The 22,111-nt window shown below is 45.1% G+C and overlaps 1 protein-coding gene across 2 annotated transcripts in view; it reads left to right on the top strand.

Moving 5' to 3' along the window:
- NOS1AP (nitric oxide synthase 1 adaptor protein) overlaps positions 1-22,111 on the top strand; it is a 339,279-nt gene that overhangs the window by 279,393 nt on the left and 37,775 nt on the right. For both annotated transcript variants that reach the window (XM_068964124.1, XM_068964123.1), the window contains exon 5: positions 15,585-15,693. In XM_068964124.1, the coding sequence (XP_068820225.1) occupies positions 15,585-15,693 (109 nt within the window). The remainder of the gene's footprint in view (positions 1-15,584; positions 15,694-22,111) is intronic.

Genomic DNA, 22,111 nt, shown 5'->3' with positions numbered 1-22,111 from the left:
TCAGTCCTGAATATTCATTGGAAGGACGGATGTTGAAGCTGAAACTCCAATACTTTGGCCACCTGATGCCAAGAACTGGTACGTTGGAAAAGACTCTGATGCTGGGAAAGATTGAAGGCAGGAGGAGAAGGGGCCGACAGAAGACAATATGTTTGGATGGCATCACTGACTCAGCGGACATGAGTTTGAACAAGCTCTGGGACTTGGTGATGGACAGGCAGGCCTGGCGTGCTACACTCCATGGGGTCGCAAAGAGTCAGACACGACTGAGCGACTGAACTGAACTGTTCACTCTGCTCTTGGAAAGCTCAACATCTCTTCATGTGGTGAGATTAACCACAAAACAAAGCTGCCTTTGAACATATACCCACTCCCCGCCTTAAGTTGGTCATGGATGCTGGCCCATCCTCTCATTTCTGTGCAGTTGGCTCTTTGCTTGAGGGGTCTTCTTCTGATTATCTTGGCCTTTTATTTTATCTCTTGTCCAGTTTGTCTCATAACTGGAGGGTAAGTGGGTGATAGGAGAGGGTTGATTTGAGAAATGAAGCCATAATGAACAGTAAATGTGTTCATCTTGTTTTCTGGTGATGGTCCCAGTAAAAGGTGTTTTGGAGGGGAAGAGCCTCTGAAAGGCAACCCCTGATGCTCATGATCTGCATTTGGGCTCATTGTCCCTCATTGTCTCCTCTTAGCATGTAATCAGTAGTTAAGGATGACACTGACTGCTGGAGGTGGTGAGGTGCTGCTGATGCTTTTTCTTCCAAAGTTGGAGTGGCCCTCCAGAGAGTAGCCCGTGGTTGGATCTGCCTATCCCTGCTCCCAAACACTGATAACAAAAGAAAAAATATGTTATATGTGTGTGTGTGCGCATGCTCATATGTATGTGTATATATATACATGCATGTAATACACATGCACACACATCTGTTTTTAATGTCTGTGTATATGTGTGTTAAGAAGTATTTTTTTATATTAAAAAAGCCAAATCCCTCTCAACTGCCTTTGTTCATTGATGGGAAGGGCAAAGCCCTGAGGAAACAATTAAGCTGGTCAGATGCCTTAGCGGACAAAGAAGAATTTGATTGACAAGCTAATTGTATGAGTGAAACTGCTGCTGCTGCTGCTGCTACTAAGTCGCTTCAGTCGTGTCCGACTCTGTGCGACCCCATAGACGGCAGCCCAACAGGCTCCGCCGTCCCTGGGATTCTCCAGGCAAGAACACTGGAGTGGGTTGCCATTTCCTTCTCCAATGCATGAAAGTGAAAAGTGAAAGTGAAGTTGCTCAGTTGTGCCTGACTCTTAGCGACCCCATGGACTGCAGCCCACCAGGCTCCGCCGTCCCTGGGATTTTCCAGGCAAGAGTTCTGGAGCGGAGTGCCATCGCCTTCTCCATGAGTGAAACTGCAAGTGCTCATAAACCTTTAGTGTCCCTAGCTAGGTCTCCCTCCTCACCCTCCATGTATTTACAGGAAACTCTTCCTCAATCTGTCAGAGCCAGGATGAATTCGTATGTAACTCCTAAGAAGATTACAGCAAAATGTTCCTGACTGCACATGCTTTCCTGTTGACCCATGTCCTGGGGAAAGGAAAGGAAGGTAATGGACGGTAGAATGCAGGTCTGGAGTAGGTGGCTCAGATGGTAAGGAATCTGCCTGCGATATGGCAGACCCGGGTTCGATCCCTGGATCGAGAGGATCCTCTGAAGAAGAGGATAGCTACCCACTCCAGTATTCTTGCCTGGAGGAGTCCATGGACAGAAGAGCCTGGCGGGCTGTAGTCCATGGGGTCGCAAAGAGTCAGACACGACTGAGTGGCTAACACATTCACTTTCTGGAACAGGTAAAAGAGCCTCTGCTTTTAATCAAGACTCTGTACTAAACAGTTGTACTGATCTCTTGCCTCAGCCAGTCTCATTCCCCCTACTTCCAGGTGAGGCTCAACTCTCTGCCAGGGAAGGGCCTGGCTACGTGAGAAAGGCCACACAGGACGGGGAGGGGGAGCCCAGCCAGGGGTCCATACCACCCTGTGCGGCACCCAGTCCCAAGTTGGACCCCATCTTCTGCTGTCTCTGTTTCTTGAGCCATCATTTTCTCTGTATTTCCCCTCAATCTGGAGGCTGTTTCTGTTTTGTTCCTTTTTTAGCCTATAAATAGACTCAGGTTTCACCATCCGAAAAAAAAAAAGATACTTCCACAGCCTGCCTTCCTATCTTGCTCTTTCCCTGCCAGGCTCTTGGGAATGATTGCATTTGCTGTATATATTTCCAAACCCCACTCATTTTTCAGCTCATTATAATTGGGCTTCCTGTGCTCTCTGCAAACGCTGCCCTTGCTGAGGCCACCAGGGATGTCTTAGTTGCTGTTATAAGTCTCTGGCTCCTTTCTGTCCTCTTCTCTAGGGCACCCAGTGCCTTGGACCTTTCCCTCCTGGAGCCTGTCTCCTCCCCCAGCTTCCACGGTGGTTTTCTTTTGTTCCTCTTCTGCTTTCCTGGCCTTTTCCTGCTCTGTTTTCTTTTTCTGATTCCACCTGCTCTGCCCTCCATTTAAACAGATACTGTTGAGTAGGATGCTCTCAATGATGTTTGCTCTTATTCTTCTGGCTTCTCTGGGAATCTCGTATTTTCCATGGCTTTCGCCACCCTCTGAGTCCCGGAGACTCCTAAGTCTTGCCTCTCTCCTTGATCCCTTGCTTCCAGTTGTCTCGTAGGCAAGTTCGTCTGAGCTCTTTGGTGGCTCCTCAGAGTTGACATGCTTCGAGCCATGCTCCTCCTCTTCCTGCCCTGTACCCTCAACTTTTTCCTTGTTCTGAGCCCCTCGGCCCAGTTAGTGTTTGATCCACCCATCAGGTCACCCAAGTTACATAACTCAGAATCTTCTCTCCCCACCTCCTTTTTCTCACATCCAGAGAAAGAAGCACTGCCACTGCCTCAGTCGGGCCTGCAGCTTTTCTTGCCTGGACTCAGGTTGACCAGGCTGGCTGCACAGTCTGTGCGCTGCGTAACTGCAGGGTGTACCCGTCCCTCTCCCCTGTGTTTGGCCTCTGACTTACCCAAACGCCAATTCCATGACAGCCCCAGTGTTGGTGGATGACAAAACTAAAACCTGAGAATTGAAAGACTCACCCATTGTCTCATAGTTGTAAGCAGCAGAGCAGGGGTTTGAGGCCAGTACTTCTGATTGGCAGGCCCGGGGGCAGATTCTTCTTCTTCCCCCAGACATTCCATGTTGCAGTCATCTCTTCATTGGCCTCCCTTCTGCTCCTGTGCTCCTCAGTCTACCCTGCATGCCACCAGCTACATCATCCCCTGCTCAGACCTCCCTCAGTGCCCTGAACCCCAGAGGTGCAGGGGCTCCACAGCGGACCCTGGCCTGACCCTGTGTTCCCCTCTCTTGCCAGCCCTCCAGCACGTCTGTGTCCCTGTGCCCGGGCACACCATGCTTTTCTCGGCATCGTTTCCCTTGCAGAGACCCTTCTCCCTCCTCTGATCTGTGATGGTAGCTTCTCTTTGCGCCTTCCTCCAGGTCTGCTGTCTGCAGTGTGGGGTGCCAGGGAGGCCTGTGTGTGTGGACTGCATCAGCAGGCTTCTTCACTGTCAGGAGGGTTGCTGCCTTCCAGGCACATTGTTCTTTCTCTCTCTGGGTTCTTGGGACCTCTCATTGCCCTGCCCTCTTGGCCTTGGGGTGCTGAGGGACCCCAGGGCTGCTGTATTATCCTCTGGGGGTTCCCTGCACTCTGCCTTCATCTTTATAAATCCTCCCTAATAGACTCTCTGCAGATGACTCAAATTATCTGTTTCTTGCCAGGGCCTAGACTGATGTGTTCCCCATGTCACTGTCCCTGCCACCCCCCACGTATTCCTTAAGAAGGCGCTTGGGCAGCAGCTCCTCACCACTCCCCGCCACCCCATGGTGGGTAGCTTTCCTGGCTACAGGCTGGTGGCTGCATCCTCCTCCACGAGCGTGTCCACAGCGCTGTGTTCCGCTGTCTTCACTTGTCTCACCCCATCAGCATACTCGGAGCTCTTCAAGGACAGGCTCTGAAACTGCTCGACTCTGTATCCCAAGAGAGTCTGACATCGGGCAGGAAAGGGGCTCGATACAGAGCAAGGTGTGCACTTCTGAGAATAAAGGTTATGCAGAACCACCCCAAAGGCACTATCCCTCAACATCTGCTTTTGGGTGGCAGGAAGACAGACAATAAGAGAACTTCGGGCATACAGCAAACAAGCCAACCAAACCTCGCTGCCCCAGGCCTCCCAACTCACCTGTTTCCCAGACTTATTAAATACAAACAAAAGACCGTTAAAATGTGATTGGAAATTGAAATGAGGTCAAATATGAGTCAGTTCATTTTTTTTTTAAGGCATGTTAGTGTCTTAGAAGTAAAGATACATGGTCCTTTATAGTTTAAAAGAAAGAAAGAAACTAGATTATGATGGAGAGGAGGTTGTCCGAGGATAAATCACAGTGATTCAGCTGTTTTCCTGGGGGCGTGTGTGAGAATTAGGGATGTTGAGCCCTGGAGTGAACACCTGCCCTGACTCGCTGGCTTGTTCTCTTATCCTCAGTTCCTGGGAGGAGGTGCCTTCAGGTGAGCTGTGACTCGACCTCCTCTGGTGTAGCATCTGGCATCATCAGGCAAGCAGATCAGGGCAATCAGCAGAAGAAAAATACTAGGAGAGGGGAGTACCTGGCGATGCCAGCCAGGCCCAGCCAGCCATGCTGCAAGGCCTAGGTAGGGAGACACTTTCTCTTCATTTCCTGTCATGTGTTGAGCAAGTGGTCTGAGGGTGAGAGATTAGAGCCGAAGACACGAGTGTGTTACGGAGTGAGTCCCTGGTCCTCTGGACAGACGGAGAACAGTCCACCTTTGGACAGACTGAGATGTTCTTAGGACATTCGTCATATTCCTGAGTTGGTTTAGTTGAAGAAACTAGGATGTAAGGTGGGCAGTCAGGGACAGCAAAGCAGTCAGGCACCGCTTGCTCAAGTGCCCACTGAAAATCTTACCCATGTGAGAATGAATTCCTTTTCCATAAAGAATCTATAAAGACACCCAGGGCTTGGCAAAATACCTGGAATAAGGAAATTCACGGTTCCTAGGCAGCATAAAATGTACCAGAGCACTGACTTGTAGCTGGATATAGAGATGAACAATAGTAATAACAGTTTAATAGCAAATGATGTTTGACAGTTATTAATAAACTAAGCAGATGATTGAGACATGAAGGACTTTAAGATGGCCGGGGTTCAGATTCTGTCTCAGAGACTGCAGCGGGCCAGATTGTGCTCCTTAAAAAGATATGTGAAAGTCCTAATGCCTGGCATCCATGGACGTGACTTTAATTGGCAGAAGGACTTTGCTGATGTAACCAAGTCAGGATGAAGTCATGGTAGATTACGGCAAGCCCTGAGTCTCACGACTGGTGTCCCTATAAGAGGGGAATTTGGAGACAGAAACATGATGGGGAGGCTCAGGGGGACAGCTGTGGACCTGGAGGCAGCAGATTGAAGCGACACCACTAAAAGCCGAAGGATGCCAAGGACTGCCAGCCACCCCCAGATGCTGGGACAGAAGCAAGGAATGGACTTTGCAGCAGAGGCTCTCAAAGGACCTGACCTTGCCGACATCGTAATGTCTGTCTTCTGGCTTCCCAAACGCCGAGAGGTTAAATTTCTGTTATTTTAAACCATCCACTTTGTGATCATTTGTGACAGCAGCCCTCAGAAACTAGTACTGATGCCTCCCAGCTCTGGGCCTCCCCGGGGGCTCAGTGGTCAAGAACCTGCCTGCCAAGGCAGGAGATGTCAGAGACGCAGGTTCGACCCCTGGGTCGGGAAGATTCCTTGGAGGAGAAAGTGGCAACTCACTCCAGTATTCTTGCCTGAAAAAGTCCATGGACAGAGGAGCTTGACAGGCTACAGTCCACACAGTTGCTGAAGCAACTTAGCCCACATGCATGCACAAGCTGTGTGACCTTGAGAAAGTTGACTAACCTACCTGTTTCTTCATCAGTTGAATGGAGGCTGGTAGTAGTACCTATCTCATAAGGTTGTGAGGATCAAATGAGTTTTTACATGTAGTATGATTTGAGCAGCACCTGGCACTCAAGAGAGACATGTGAGATTAGCAAATATTCTTGTTTACTTCAGTTTAGTAAAAATTTTTTTGATTACCTACTGTGTGCCAAGCATTGTATATAAATCATTTCATTTGATTCACATAACAAACCTGTGAGACTCTTCTCATACCATTTTGCAGTTGAGAGAACTAAAGCTCAGAGCTTTGAGAAAGTAGAAGGGCTGGCAACTCAACTGAGGCTTTGCGGCTCTGTTTTTTCAGTTCTGTTATTCCATGAAACCAAAGGATCTCAAGGACAACAGGGGAGTGGATCAGGAAGGATGTGAACTTTTGATTACGATTGATTTTGCATTGGGAAGATTTATGCCTGACCTTTCTCTCCACATACCATTTAAAAGAAGGGCAGTATTCACTGTCTTAGAAGCAAGAGGACAGTTGTTCATGGGGAAAGAGGAAGAAGATGCAGCTTTCTAAGGAAGGCTCCCCAAGCACATACTAATCAAAGCAGCACCCTTGTATTTATGTGGGCTGGTGTTTTCTCTGCTCCCTGGCTCTGGGAGGAAAGCTGTGTCTCTGAGCAAGAGCCTTCAGGAAGCCTGAGCATCCTAAGTGTAGGAAGGCTGGCTGACCCCAGGGAACATGGACATGCCAAATGTGCAAACCTAGATAACACAGAAGCAGAGGAGAAAGAATGGGCAGCCTGTGTAAACAGATTTGGTTTTTGAAAGCCAACAGCAGGTGACAGTTATTTTGTAGAAATGACCAGTGTTGCAGAGAAGTTAAAGCCTTGGGGTGTATGAAAGGATTGTTGTGGTTTTGTGAGGGACACTAACCTGTTTTTTGCCTGCTTGTCAAGTAGCAAGCAAGAAGAAATTCACTTATCACAGTGCTTGGCATTTAGAAATTGCTATATGGTGGTTTGTGGTTGATTCAAGTAAACCAGCAGAGATTTTGTGGGGGCATAAGAAAGCACTTCTAACAGCTGTGGAATTAAAACATAAATTAAACGCTAAGATAGGACGTGAGGGTGCCTTAACTAGACTTTCAAAAGATAAATGTGTATTTGTCTGGCTCTCACTAGGTTTTAAAATTCAATTGATTGCTTACTTCTTATTCTAGGTGCACACTAGAGAGTTGTCATAAAAATTTAGACGTGTTTATAATGTTATGCCTTGAAGAAACCTTAGAAACCAGCTGTGATCCTTGAATTTCTCCACCTGCAGTTGCGTAGATGGGCCTGTCTCATGAGGTCTCTCCTAGCCCGAGAATCCCAAGCTTCTTTCCAGATCACACTGTGTGAGGCAGGTTGGTGAGATACAGCACAGCTATGGCTGCAGGTGGGTCTTGTACAGTGTACCCCTACCCCTCAGACAGCATGAAGTAAGGAGACCAGTTCCGTGAGGGACCGTGGCACCATTTCCGGAGTTGATCGCTGTACCTATAGGACAAATAGCAGCCCAGAGAAAGGTAAGTCTAATGGAGCCCAGTACTGAAATCAAGAATGGCTAAATTGAGGGATGAGGAAGAGGAATATTGAATTAACTTCTGATAAAACCAGCCCCCAAAAAAGAAAACAAGCCAACGTGATAAAGGGTCCTGGACATACAGTGGGAGAGAAAGATAATCAGACCAAAGCAGCAACAAGAAAAACGATCAAAATGAAAGGCAATTTTATCTAAAGATTAGATTAAAATAAGAGACAAAGGGAAAGGAATGATGACTAGGGACAGAAGTGTGAAGCTGTGTGGATGCTCCAGGACTGGGTAGAAAGAGAGAAAAACACACCAGTGTTCAGGCAGCGTGCACGGGCTGGGGGGAGGGGGAGGGGTTGCTCATTGCCCCAGGTTTCTTTGGTCTGTTTCTATTAGTAAAGTGTTGGGGTCCTCCCTCCAGACCACTGCCTTTTCTAATATTCTCCCCAGGCCATCTGAAGATAACACATTCCTTTGGAGGACCCAGAGAAATGGCACAGGCTAGACTGTTTGGGCAGAAGCCATGCTGGGTTTTCCCAGGACCATGGCTTCATGGCTGTGCCACACTCACTGGTCTCCGTCCTCTGCATTTTCACATCATGCTGCTGCTTCCTCCAGAGGTTTACCTTAAGACCCCGCTGGGTTCAGTCTTCACCATCTACTAGTTACTTGGCAGCTTATCTTTTTAATCCTGGTTCGTTTCCATGTGTCCTTGTGGGATAAGGATGTCCCTGCCTTCCAGGACCTTAAAAGAAAAATCTCTGCTCCACGCTCAAATTGGAGAACCCCCAGAGAGTGGTGATATTGGGGAAACAGTGATGATTTCTCTTGTTCTTCCATTTGCTGTCTCCAGGGTTATTTCCACAGTTTTAAATTATCTGTGCAATGAGTTATGGAGTATTGGTCCATCTACCATCTCATCCACTTTTAGTATTTGTCCAGCCCAGAAGTTTACAGCCACTCTGAAAGATGTTTTTATTGCTCTCAGTTTATGGATTAGGGAAGAATGCTGAGAGAAGGAAAAGAGTTTGCCTGGGCCCGAGGCGGGTCTCGCTCCTCTGTTCTGAGGTCCCATGCTTTCTGCTGTGTCAGGTCCCAGCTGGCTAGGGAAGACCTGGCAGGTTTTGAGCAGAAGGCAGCTTGGAGAATTCTCTGTGGAGCTCTGTGTCTGTGGGTGTTAGATGGGGGAACATGGATATGGTCTCAGGAAACGTTGCCGGTGACTCAAAACCCTTTCCATTCTCTGTGGCCAGTGGGTTGAGAGGTCAGCCAGCAGTCCTCATGGAGATGAGGGGAGACGGGGGCAGGATGCTAATGCTGGGGTGGGGGTGGTACATGGCCATGACATTTTAGAATGTGTAACTTTCAGAGGGCGGAATGATGACAGAATAAGATTATGACCTCAGGAAATAAGAGATGAGAACTTAAGATTCTAACTGGGTCCATAAAGGTGAGACTGTGAAGAAGAATCACATGACTACCTACAGTTTCATATAATGTCCTTTGAAAAGTATGGAAAGCAGAGCTTAAGGTCAAGTATAAGTGCAGAGGAATTCAAAGTCTGAATGCACTGGGCTCATGGAAAAGGCTGATGATGATATATGTATATCTATGGCTGATTCATGTTGAGATTTGACAGAAAACAACAAAATTCTGTAAAGCAATTATCTTCCAATAAAAAAATTTCAAAAAGAAAAGAGAATAGTGCATGGCAAAGAAATTCTGAAGTTGCTTTGTTCTAACCATGTCTCTCCTTTTTTTTTTTTCCCTCAAGTAGAGAACTATTGGATCTTCAAACCAGAAATGCTAGAACATAGGTGATTTGAAAAATGGAAGAAATTCAAAAACCATGCCGAAATAGGCAGATGTCCCTCCCTCACTCCTTTAAATGTGTCCAGGCCTTGCTCACTTAGGACCTGGGCTCCTAAAGAATATGATTACAAAGTCATTATTGGTCACCTTTGCAAAGTCATGAGAAATAGATGAGATATGAGAAGATTACAAGAATAAGACATTTCACTTGTCAGAAAGAGGAAAATCTGATTAGTGAATTTGTCATTGCCCCTGGGCAAAATTCTAGAAGACATTATTAAGCAGATGATCTGTGAGAGCTTGGAAAAAGAAATAGTGATCACTGAGCCAGTCCTCAAAACCAATTACCAGATGTGCTTAAGAAATCTGCCTTGAGAGCAGTTGTGCAAATTAGCTTCCAACGTTTGAGGTGATCACAGTGTGAATAAGCAGTGAGATGCTATAACTAAAGAAAAAAAAAAAAAAGATCAGAGAGGCTTTGCTAAAAATTCAGTTCTAGGGCATAGAAAGTATCCAGATTCACTCTGTGGTGTTCTCATCCCTTTAGGAATATGCATTTAGTTCTGTAAACTGTATTTTGAGTCACTGGTAAATTGCAGTGTATATACAGAAAAGGTTAACAAGGAAGACAGAGATCATATTTACTAAGCAAACAACTCATCATGTGTTAAGGCATTATGCTAAATGTTGGAGGGGAGTTAATACTATGAAGAGATCATTAATTCACCTATTTCAGATGAGGAATGAAAGAGTTATGCCGACTGAGTAGTTTGCATAAGGCCAACAGCTAGGAAGTGGCAAAGCTCAGACTTCAACCCAAACCTCTCAACCCAAAGCCCATGCTCTTTATTACCAGAGCAATAAGTAATCTAGAAAATGGACTGGTTGAGGAACTCTTCAAGAGGAAAAATGAGAGGAGTAAATAGAAATATGGTGATGGTTTCCAAATGTTCAGATGGTCACCACTTGGAAGAAGGATTAGCTTTGTTCTCTAAGACAGAACTAGGGCGGTAATGTGGTGTACTAGCCGCAGTTACCATTTACTAAATATTTGCTATAAGCTGATCTTTCTGTATACATTCATTTTTTAAACCTCATGAATGAGGTACAGTACTGTAATTATCCCCACTTCACAAGTGAAGAGCCATGAGGAAATCAAGATAATGACCAGGATCTCACAGCTATAAGTAGCAGAGTCTGAGGCTTTAATCCCTGTCTGTCCTACGCCAAGGACAGTGTTTTCAGCCACTTCTCTCTACTGCATTCCTGTTGGTAGATTTCTAATCAGTATAAGAGAAAATTCCCAAGTAATTAGAAGCCCTCAGAAAGGAGGAATGGATACTCTAACAAGAGTGAATTGCCCACCACTGACAATTGCTGAATGACAGGGGTGCTGGGTTGGACACATCTGATGATTACGTAGGTATCTTTCTACTCTGTATTCCAACTTTTTTTCTATTTTCCTGAGAGAAACACATTTACTTATTGATTAATAGTCAAGGAAGTGGGGGCTGGGGTTGGTGGTGAGTCTTGTGGTTTTTATCAGTTTGGCAACTTGAATTCCAACATGATGATAAACCCCAAATCCAATTCCTCCAAGATATTGTTTATATTTCAGTTATTTATGGTAAGTTTATGAACATAATCTGCAGAAAAGTCTATTGCTTTGGCTTTAAAGCATATAGTTTCATTACTAAGTGAAAATTACAATTCTATGCATATTTTGAAATAATGCCAAGAAATTATAAGAAATTTGAAGTCAGAATAAATGTAAAAAGATCTTTTGCTTTTGTTTAGCCACTCAATCATATCCGACTCTTTTGAAACCCTGTGGAGCTCACCAGGCTCCTCTGTCTATGGGATTTCCCAGGCAAGAATATTAGAGTAGGTTATCATTTCCTTCTCCTGGGATTCTTCCCAACTCAGAGATCAAACCCACGTCTCCTGCATTGCAGGTAAATTCTTTACTGCTGAGCTACCGAAGAAACCAGTAAGATCTTCAGTTCAGTTCAGTTCAGTCGCTCAGTCGCGTCTGACTCTTTGTGACCCCATGCATTGCAGCACACCAGGCTTCCCTGTTCATCACCAACTCTTGGAGCTGACTCAAACTTATGTCCATCACATCACTGATGCCATCCAACCATCTCATCTTCTTTCGTCCCCTTCTCCTTCCACCTTCAATCTTTCCCAGCATCAGGGTCTTTTCCAGTGAGTCAGGTCATGCTGGGCTGGATGATGCACAAGCTGGAGTCAAGATTGAGGAGAAACATCAATAACCTCACATATGCAGTTGACAGCATCCTTATGGCAAATGATGGAAAGCAAAGAGGAATCAAAGAGCCTCTTGAGGAAGTTCATGAAAGAGGGATGTGAAAAAGCTAGCTTAAAACTCAACATTCAAAAAACCAAGATCATGGCATTCTGTCCCATCACTTCATGGCAAATAGATGGGGAAACAACGGAAGTGACAGACTTTATTTTCTTGGGCTGCAAAATCACTGCAGATGGTGATTGCAGTCATGAAATCAAAAGGCCTTTGCTCCTTGGAAGAAAAACTATGGTAAAACTAGACAGCATATTAAAAAGCAGAGATTTTACTTTGCCAACAAAGGTCCGTATTGTCAAAGCTATGGTTTTTCCAGTAGTCATGTATGGATGTGAGTTGGACAAAAAAAAAAAGCTGAGCACCGAAGAACTGATGTCTTCAAACTGTGTTGCTGGAGAAGAATGTTGAGAATCTCTGCACTGCAAGGAGATCGAACCAGTCCATCGTAAAGGAAATCAACCCTGAATATTCATTGGAAGAACTGGTGATGAAGCTGAAGCTCCAATACTTTGGCCACCTGGTGGAAAGCACCAACTCATTAGGAAAAGAACCCTAATGCTGGGAAAGATTGAACACAGGAGGAGAAGGGGATGACAGAGGATGATATTGTTGGATGGCATCACCAACTCAATGGAAATGAATTTGAGCAAACTCTGGGCGATGGTGAAGGACAGGGAAGCCTGGTGTGCTGTAGTCCATGGGGCTGCAAAGAGCTGGCTGTGACTGAATGAGTGAGCAACAACCATGTCCCACCCACAACACACACACACACATACACACTCATGCTCGCACAATCACAGTTCTTAAAACCAAAGTATGAAGAAATAAGGGTTCTTTTTTTTTTTTTTTTTGAAGGTTCATAACTTTTATTTTTGTTATTTTTTTAATTTTTACTTTTACTTTATTTTACTTTACTGTATTGGTTTTGCCATACATTGACATGAATCAGCCACAGGTGTACCTGAGTTCCCAATCCTGAACCCCCCTCCCACCTCCTACCCCATATCATCTCTCTGGATCTTCCCTGTGCACCAGCCCCAACCTTCCTGTATCCTGTATCAAACATAGACTGGCAGTTCGTTTCTTACATGATCGTATACATGTTTCAATGCCATTCTCCCAAATCATCCCACCCTCTCCCTCTCCCTCAGAGTCCAAAAGTCCATTCTATACTATTTATGTCTCTTTTGCTGTCTTGCATACAGGGTTATCATTACCATCTTTCTAAATTCCATATATATGCATTAGTATACTGTATTGGTATTTTTCTTTCTGGCTTACTTCACTCTGTATAATTGGTTCCAGTTTCATCCACCTCATTAGAACTGATTCAAATGTATTCTTTTTAATGGCTGAGTAATACTCCATTGTGGTTCTTGGAGTATGTTTTGTAGATTTAGAAATTTGGACCTGAGCCCTTAATTTGTTGATCTATTAATTTGTGGGTGAATGAGGTCACATAGAAAAACTGCCTGCTTCTTGATTATATTGGTAGATATTTTTCCAAGCTCTTAACTATTTGGCCTTTTAGTTAGCTAGAGGTTCCAGGCTTTTAATAACTTGCACATTGAGTTTCTGATGTCAGATATAACAGAGCTGTCTCCAGTTCAAAGAGTTTGGCTTCATTCATGCCCAGGCTGTCATCGTGTTTGCCGAAAACGTGCTTTGTCTACAAAGGTGAAGGGCATCCTAGCTTGCTGCCACCCTGAGTGCCTTCCAGATCTCTGAGTCTTGCTGGTGTGTGCATCTGCCTTCACGTCTGCTCCGTCCGTTTTAATTCTGGTTCTCAGTCCTTAGGTTCTTCTACATGTGCTCAGCCATCTCCGACTCAGTATGACCCTGTGAACTGTAGCCTGCCAAGCTCCCCTGTCCATGGGATTCTCCAGGCAGGAATACTAGAGCGGGTTGCCATTTCCATTGGGGTGTTACGTAATAATAAATGAAAACTCAGAAATCAGAGGAGCTTTATGTGTGACGCATCTGAACTAACAGGAGCTGTCTTCTGGGGGGAAAATGCATAGCCAAGCAGAGTACATTATGGGTGCTGATTAATGACAGGAAGGATGCCTGCCTCCCCTCCTAAGCAGATGTTAGGAACCTCTTGTGCCAGTCACTGTGCTGGCACTGGAGTACCAAGATGTGGTCTTTGGTTCCTTCAAGAAGCTTCAGTGTAAACATCATCATGTGAGATACGTGCTATGGTAAAGGTGAGCCCAGGGGTGTCAGCAGCTCAGATTTGCAGGCAATGTGAGCAGGGAAGCCTTCTCTGAAACGAGTCTTCAAGGATGCCAGAGGTGTCACCACAGATGCAGGGGCAGGCAGATGTATGCAGCTAGTCCTGAAGAGCTATGTAGGTCAGGTCTCTGGAGAGGGATGAAAGCAGAAATGCAGATACTCTATGCTGAGGAGTTTGGGCTTTATCCTGAGGGCAGTAGGAAGCCTTTGAATGGTTTTTAAAAGGAAATACCAGGATGTTGTCTGTGTTATTAAAAATGCTGTTTTTTTTTAGCAGAATAGACTGGGTTGGCAGTAGGTGAAGTAGGAAGCAGAGAGACCCTAGGTGAGTTGCAAGACGCCAGATGAATAGTAAGGACCTGTGGACTAAGGCAGTACTGTGAGACTGAAGAAAAACACATTCCAGAGATGTGTCAGGAGATGGACTGCAGAGAACCTGGTCATGATGACAGATAGGGGAGAACAAAGGAAGAAGGAGTCGAGGGTGTTGCCCAGGTCTCTGGCTTGAGTGGACATTGCACCCTTTATCAAGAGGGGGCTCAGCCACTCGCCACAGCTAGAGAAAATCACATGCAGAAACAGAGAGCCTGTGTACCACAATAGAGACCCAGCACAGACAAGAAAGAAGTAGAAAATAGTTTTAAAAAGGAAATATGAGGGAGGGAGTAAAGCTGAGAAATTCTTTAGTTTGCATGTAACAAATCTTCTGTGTAAGAGTAAAAAGATAAAGCTACATTTTGAGCCATGACATTAATATTTAAAAACTGATTCGGGTATAAAAGCAAAAAGATTTTGTAATCATTGTGTTACTGTAAGTGCATTTTTAAAAGACTTAAGAAAATTTGCTGTGTTAGACTTATGGTTACAGTCTATGCATAACCATTTGGAAAAATGCAATTGACTGCATAAAAACTTCCTATTTATAGTTGTTAAAAGAGTTTGTAAATATTTGGATGGTTTTGCATTAAGGATTAAGCAAACATTAACATACAAATAGTTTCTTCATGGCACTCATTTTCTATTTGTTTATTGATATCTCCTGCCTATGAGCTCCATGAATTCGGGGGCTTTTTTCTGTCCTGTTACTTGTACCTCTGGCTGCTGGGACAGTGCCTGACCCCCAGTGTGCACTCTGGGGGACTGGCTGACTGATGGAGTGAATACATGGACGCCTCGGCCTGATGGAGAGGGATGGAAACTGGATTAGCTGTCACCAAGGGACCTAGATAATGAAACAGTGTCTTAGTCTCTCCATAGGTGGTTGGCATTGCTGGTTCCCTAAGTCTTCTCATTTGGAGGTATTAGGAAACCTCCCCACATTTCCCTGGATTAGAAGCAGACTTACTGCTCTGATGAGGATGGAAATGATTTTTTCCTGTAACCTACAAGTTACCAGGAAAGATGTACTGCCCAGTGCTAGCGTGGGGTCCACGTCCTGCCCATGTCCACCCTCCAGCCTCTGGAGGTCACTCACAGGAACGTCAGTGTTTGTACAGCTTGCGGAAAGTGCCTCCTGCATTGTGGTTTTCATCGGAAGGAGGCCTTCTCTAAGCACTGATTAGAGCTCTGTCTGCAGGGGGTCCTTAAACAGAGGTTTCCTTGTTGGAGATTTGAACCTGAGCCATTTTCAGTGCATTTTTCTGTTGTTCTCCCTATAGGATCTTCTACGTCTCTCATGATTCCCAAGACTTGAAGATCTTCAGCTATATCGCTCGAGATGGTGCCAGCAATATCTTCAGGTGTAACGTCTTTAAATCCAAGAAGAAGGTAAAGGGGCTGTCATTGGTCATCTCTTCCTCTGATGGAAGCAGAGTGTTCCCAACATTGACCTGCCTCCTTGCTGATGAAGAGGCAAGATTTGGAGGTGGCTATTTGAATGCAAGATATAGGGCACCTCTCTCACTTGTCAGCCATTGCTTGTACATAATGAAATTCTCTTTCAGTTTCATTTGAACTTGGTACTTAGTTGTATGCAAATGACTAGAGAGATCACAGCCACTGGTAAAGTGCTTTGGAACACAGCAGGCAGACAGCACCAGGAGTGATGCTTATATTGGTGTGTGGTAGGAAAGAAGGCTGCCACTCACCGAAGTCACCCTTCATCATAATTCTGTATTCTGATCAGTGACCTCCAAATATGACATGGTGGGATCTAGTTAGACTTTGTGATGTTGGTTGTCCTGGATGGTTATTTTGGTACAGTAACCTTGATGCTTGAGTAAATGCAACCTTTGCAGTTCTGTAGAGACAGGGTTCCTCTCTGTCATGCCTCTAGGAGTCTAATGCACAAAACTGGGGTTAGGAAACATGAGCTGTAACCCCTCTTCTCTCCTGGACCCCTGAATTATGTTATGAGGGTCAGTATCCCCCTTCGATCTCAGATTCCCTCTCTATAAAATAAGGAGGGGCATCAAAACAAGCATTTCCTAAAATGTACCCTGTAAAACATTTACCATCCAAAACATTTAATATGTTAACATTTAACATATTAAAACTATTTAATTTAAATGTGCTAGAAAGTCCTAAGTTAGAGAAATCCCTTTAGCTTTAACCTAGCATTTCTCAAACTGAATTGGCCATGAAATCATATTTTTTCCATGTATATGTGTTAATGTCCTGGGAATTACTTTTCTGTAGAAGAGAATTGGAAAGTAATATTTGTGTCTGTAAGGTCCCTGACAGGTAAAGGTGGAATGGTAAGATTCTTACCACTCTAGACACAAACCAGTGACCCTGACTTTCTATGAGGACTACTTCTGAATTCTCTCCTGCTTGTCCCTTCTTCGATGCCATGTGACATCTTAATGCATCTTATGTCCTAAGACAAATAGATTGGTGGGTACTGTGCCAAGTGGGGATAATAAGAATAAAACATGACAGGGTCGAGATTTACTGTAATATTATGTATGTCCCATCTCCCACCCTGGCTTCACAAAGAGAATTATACTTTGCTGATTCAGCCTCTTCCTCTAAGGAGATGTGTGCCCTTACCCACCTATTCTCAGGCTTTTTAATGCAAATCGTGGAATTGAAGGGAAAGAGCCAGAACTGGAAAGGTAGAAGGAAAAAAGGGCAGGTTACCAGATTTCACTTTTAGGTAATAGTACAGTTGAGAGGGGGAAAAAAATGAAAGTAGGATATGAAAGAACTGATAGAAAGAGGAGGAAGTGTTGCAGGAAGGGGGACCCCTTCCAGGGCCCGAAACTGGGCTCTTGTCTAACACTCAGAAATGAATTGTCTGAGGAGACACATGTGCTGACAAAGCAAGAGATTTTATTGGGAAAGGGCACCCGGGCGGAGAGCAGTAGAGTCAGGGAACCCAGGAGAACAGCTCTGCCACAGTGGCTTGCAGTCTGGGGTTTTATGGTGATGGGATTAGTTTCCGGGTTGTCCTTAGCCAATCATTCTGACTCAGAGTCCTTCCTGGTGGTACACGCCTTATTCAGCCAAGATGGATGCCAGAGAGAAGGATTCTGGGAGGTGGTCGGACATGTGGTGTCTCCTTTTGACCTTTCCTGAACTCTTCTGGTCGGTGGAGGCTTATTAGTTCCGTGTTCCTTAGCAGGACCTCCTGTCGTAAAACAACTCATGCAAATGGTTACTATGGTGCCTGGCCAGGGTGGGCTGTTTCAATCAGTGTGCTTCCCCTAACAGAAGGAGAAGGACAGAAAGAAAGCCAGAGGGACTGGAGATGAGAATCTAGGGGTTGGGAGAGGGAAAAGCACTTGTGTGGTTTTGAGGTGTAGTGGATCTCAGAAGGAAGGAAGGGAAATGCACAGTGTTCCTGAGACTTAGACACTGGACCATCTGCAGGGCTCCTCAACAGGAACAAAGACTAGGATTCCCTGTCATTCATTTTGAGTGCTCCACTCTACATTAAGTTTTGTCCAGAGACCGGACTGTGTGAATCTGGGACTTTATTAAAGTTACAAATACCATATTTTAATTTACAGAGTGCTTTAATGTTTAATCTTCCAAAAAATCCACGTGAAGAAGTTAAGATGGTAATTTCCATGGGAGAAGTAAATGGAAAGATTAAATAACTTGCTCAAGGTTCCATGAATAAGCACTGACTGGCTAGACTCAGGGAGACATGTAGAATGAAAGGATTTTGAGCAGGAACTCTAGGTAAAGGAGATCGTTATGTTTGGTTCGCCATCTGATCTGGTACAGCAGCGCAAACACAGTGGGATCATCCAGCCCTTCTGCCAGAACCTGAGTCTAAGAACAAAGCCCACTGGAACTTTGATCTTGAAGAGAAGCACAGAATGAAGTTCTTATTACCCAGGGAGAAAGGAGCAGTCATCTGGCCCCCCTCAACACCAGTTTTGTCCATGTCTCAGAGCTAATGCTGACCTCTGGCTCTTTTATTTTCTCTGTCCCTTTTGCCCTCACCTACTGAGACTCTTAACTCTTCTGAGCTGGTTCTCAGGCCCTTTGTTGGCCTGTAGCCACATGGCTGAAGGAATTGTTTACAGACAGCCTGGGCTGTGAGCCCCATTGCTGCTGAACTATAGGTGGAAGGGCTGGTTTCCACGCCAGGAAAGAAAAGTGAATTAATTGTTCCGCAAAGGAAACAGAGTTGGGGAGGAGTGGGACCACGTCTGCAAGGTTTAGTCTCCAGATCTGGTAATTTCCTTTCTTATAAAGCATTTCTGATTTGGAGAGATAATAGTTAGCTTGGGAAGGAGTTTTAATTGGCAAATGTAGGAATACTTAAGAGGTGAGGGGGAAAGTTCTAAATACCCTGAGTACGTGTGTCTAGTAGGGTTGTTTCTGGTTGTTGTGGGTTTCTGGTTGTTGTGGGTCAGTCGGGAGGTCTCTTGACTGTAGCTCAGCAGTAAAGAATGAACTCCTGCAATGCAGAAGTGGCAGGAGACGTGGGTTCAATCCCTGCCTTGGGCAGATCCCTTGGAGAGGGGTCTGGCAACCCACTCCAGTGTTCTTGCCTGGAAAATTCCATGGACAGAGGAGCCTGACAGACTACAGTCCATGGGATTGCAAAGAGTCAGACATGACTAAAGCAACTGAGCACACACGGGGAGGTCTCTTGACTGGAAACCAGTGGACCTGGGTGTTCTCCAGAGCCTTTATGTTGATCATAGTGTAGAGAAACCTTCTATGAGCTCCTTGCTGTGTTAACGCTTGGTTATTGCTCTTCACATCATGTCATGTCCCCAGTGTGTCCTCATGGCATTTCCCATGACAGGCTTCTCATGTGGGTCAGCCTCACCTTATAGTTCACCATGGGAAACGTGATTGTCTCTTCCATAGTTAATAGCATGGGTAGGATTCTCAGATTGCCTGGCAGGTGACCTCCCTGCACCCGGCTGCCAGCACCATGGTTATTCTGTGTCTGTGGACCTCCCTTTAGTTACCCATGTAGCCAATGTGGTTCTCGTCTTTGGAACTTTAATCTTAAGCTGATTTTTTTCAGTTGGGCCTTCGTCAAAAGTAAGGTAGCAGAATATTGTAGGGAGATAATATACTATCAGCCATTCATCTATTACTCTATATTATCCATCCTTATATTATTAAGTCAAATCATATCCAGCCAGTTTGGGTTACTCGCTGTGTGCTCGTGACTGTTCTAGACTCTTCATTTAAATTATCTTACTTTGTTCCTTCAGCAGCCCTGTAAGCTGTAGGTCCTATGATGTGCTTAGTTTTATGGATGAGAAAATAGAAGCTTAAGGGATATAACTCATCATAAGTGGTGCAGAGGCTTCCCTCGTGGTTCAGTGGTTGGAACTCTGAGTTCCAGCTGCACGGGGCTCAGGTTTGATCCCTGATTGGGGGACTAAGATCCCACATGTAGCACACCACCGCCTCCCCCCAACAAAAAAAGTGGTGGAGTTAGAACTATACCTAGAAACTCTGACACTGGAGCTTACCTCCTTCACCACCGCATTTTATTATCTTCATCAGGAAATTGCATGACTGAGCAATAACCTATTTCTCCAAGGTCTACTCGTAAATGAATTTTACTGTACTTGTTACTGGGGTATGAAGAGCTCCTTAACTCTGAATGGTCCAAGTCACTTTGACACAGATTTTCCTTTTTTTCTCTTAATATCTTTGTATGGTTAATCCTGACTCCATTTTATAGTGGGAGAAAGAGAGGGCCCAGGAAAGTAAATACCATTGATCACACAGTGAGTCAGCAGTGCCGCTGGGATTAGAACCTAGCTTCCTGCTTCCTAGTCTAAGCTTTGGTCGCTTGACTCTGTTACATAAAATTCATAAAATATATGTGAGCCTCTCTGCGTCTGAGTTTCTCCAGCTACCAAATAAGATGAAAGGCATCCCAGGAATGCTGATCTGTGGGTGTGGAGTGAGGTGACCTTCAGGAAACAAATTCCGTGTGACTAGGAGGGATCACCAGGATTGTAATGGGGAGATCCCAGCACTGTTCAGACCAGCGCCAGAAGCAAAGGGTTGGAAGAGAGTCTTCTCCTCGCCCGGAGTGTTAGTGACACTTCCTGGCAACATGGCTTTCCCGTTTCCCTCCTTCGGGGATGCAATGGCAGTATTCATTTGCAAGGCCTTTTGCCTCCTGCGAAGCCTCTGTGTGTCTCTTGATCCCTCCCGGGGAGTGGAGGTCCCACTCCTGTCATACGCTCCCAGCCGCAGGTGGATGTGGCTGGCTGCCCTGACTAGGTGTGACTGTACTTAGTGCATCGGTGTGTGAAGTGCTGGTGATTAACAAGAGCCACAGGAGTCTCCCCATTATCTTCACGGGTAGCTCCTTGAAACCGTTCTGCCTGCAATCACGGCTCAGTTGGTTTGGGTTAGGAGAAATCATTGCCTCCTGTAATACTGCCACCATCGGGTCAGGGGCCACAGCACAGAAGGTTAGCCGTCCTTAAGGGCTTGGCATGGATTTTGCACAGTGATGTCAGTCATGTGCTAAAGAATGAGTGCTTTCCTGGCCAGGTTCAAGTTAGGGAGGAGAGATAGGGCCTACATTTAGGGAAGGAGGCTCTTTTTTATATTCTAAATGTTAGTGTGAGGTTGAGTTGAGAAGTCAAAATACAGAAATCGTAAGTCTCAGAATTCATGTAGTCCAAAACTCTTTGTTTATGGAGAGGAAATCAGTACCTAGAAAAGTAAATTCACTCACATGTGCTCATCTAGGTGGTTACTGATAGTACTGAGGTTGTAACTCGGCCTTCTTTTCTCTATGCTGCTGTGGTTCATGGACTAACAGAGTATAAGGAAAAACCCAGAAGTCCATTGGAAATTCTAAGGTCTACTATCTCCTGTCAATGTTTAAAGTGTAAACTTTGAAACTAAGCTTTCTCCATAGCAGCAGTATTCTGGTGTCCAAGGCATTGCCTTGATCAAATTATATGATCAAGACCATTAAATAACCTGTTAGACAGAAACCTAACCCATTTTTCAGTTCAGAGCCTTAGTTTGTTGGGTCTTCCTCTACATACAGTTTCAGATATATTTTCTTGCTTCAGCATTGCAGACTCTATAGATTGAAATCACTTGAAAAATTTAAGCTTAAATCTTTTACTAAGGTTCAAAAGACACATTAAAGAAACATGAACTTCGGTTCTATTTTTGCTGAGATTCTGTGGTGTTAAGGTCAAGAGAAGGGCACTGTACTTTCTTGCCATGATAAATGAAAAGAATGATAAACCTGAGAGTTATTCTAGACTGACTTACCGGGCTGAAGTTTCTTAGAATTCAGACGCACTTGGCAGATAAATCTCCAGCTCTCAGGAGAGACAGAGTGGCAGGGGAGGGGATGTACGCTGGGGTAGAGAGCTGGTGGACTAAGAAAGGTGCTTACTTGGAGGAAGTGGGCCCCCAGTCCTCTCTTCTTTCCCCGTCATCATCATCGTATACCCCTTGCATTTTGAGCTTCTTCTAGTCACTTTGGGTTTCCCAGGTGGCGCTATTGGTAAAGAACCTGCCTGCCAATGCAGGAGACATAAGTTTGATCCCTGGGTCGGGAAGATCCCCTGGAGAAGGAAATGGCAACCCACTCCAATATTGTTGCCTGAACAGAGAATGGGGGAACCTGGCAGGCCATAGTCCATAGGGTTGCACAGAGTCGAACACGACTGAAGTGACTTAGCACACACTAGTCACTTTCCTTACTTATCTGATGACTCCTTTACGTATTGCCATGAATTGTGAAGTAGAGAGCACTTTTTCCAGAATGGTGAAA

Source organism: Capricornis sumatraensis, chromosome 2 (genome assembly GCF_032405125.1).
Source record: "Capricornis sumatraensis isolate serow.1 chromosome 2, serow.2, whole genome shotgun sequence".
NCBI lineage: Eukaryota > Metazoa > Chordata > Mammalia > Artiodactyla > Bovidae > Capricornis > Capricornis sumatraensis.
The sequence above is the reverse complement of the archived record's forward strand: the minus strand, read 5'-3'. Positions and strand labels throughout refer to the sequence as shown.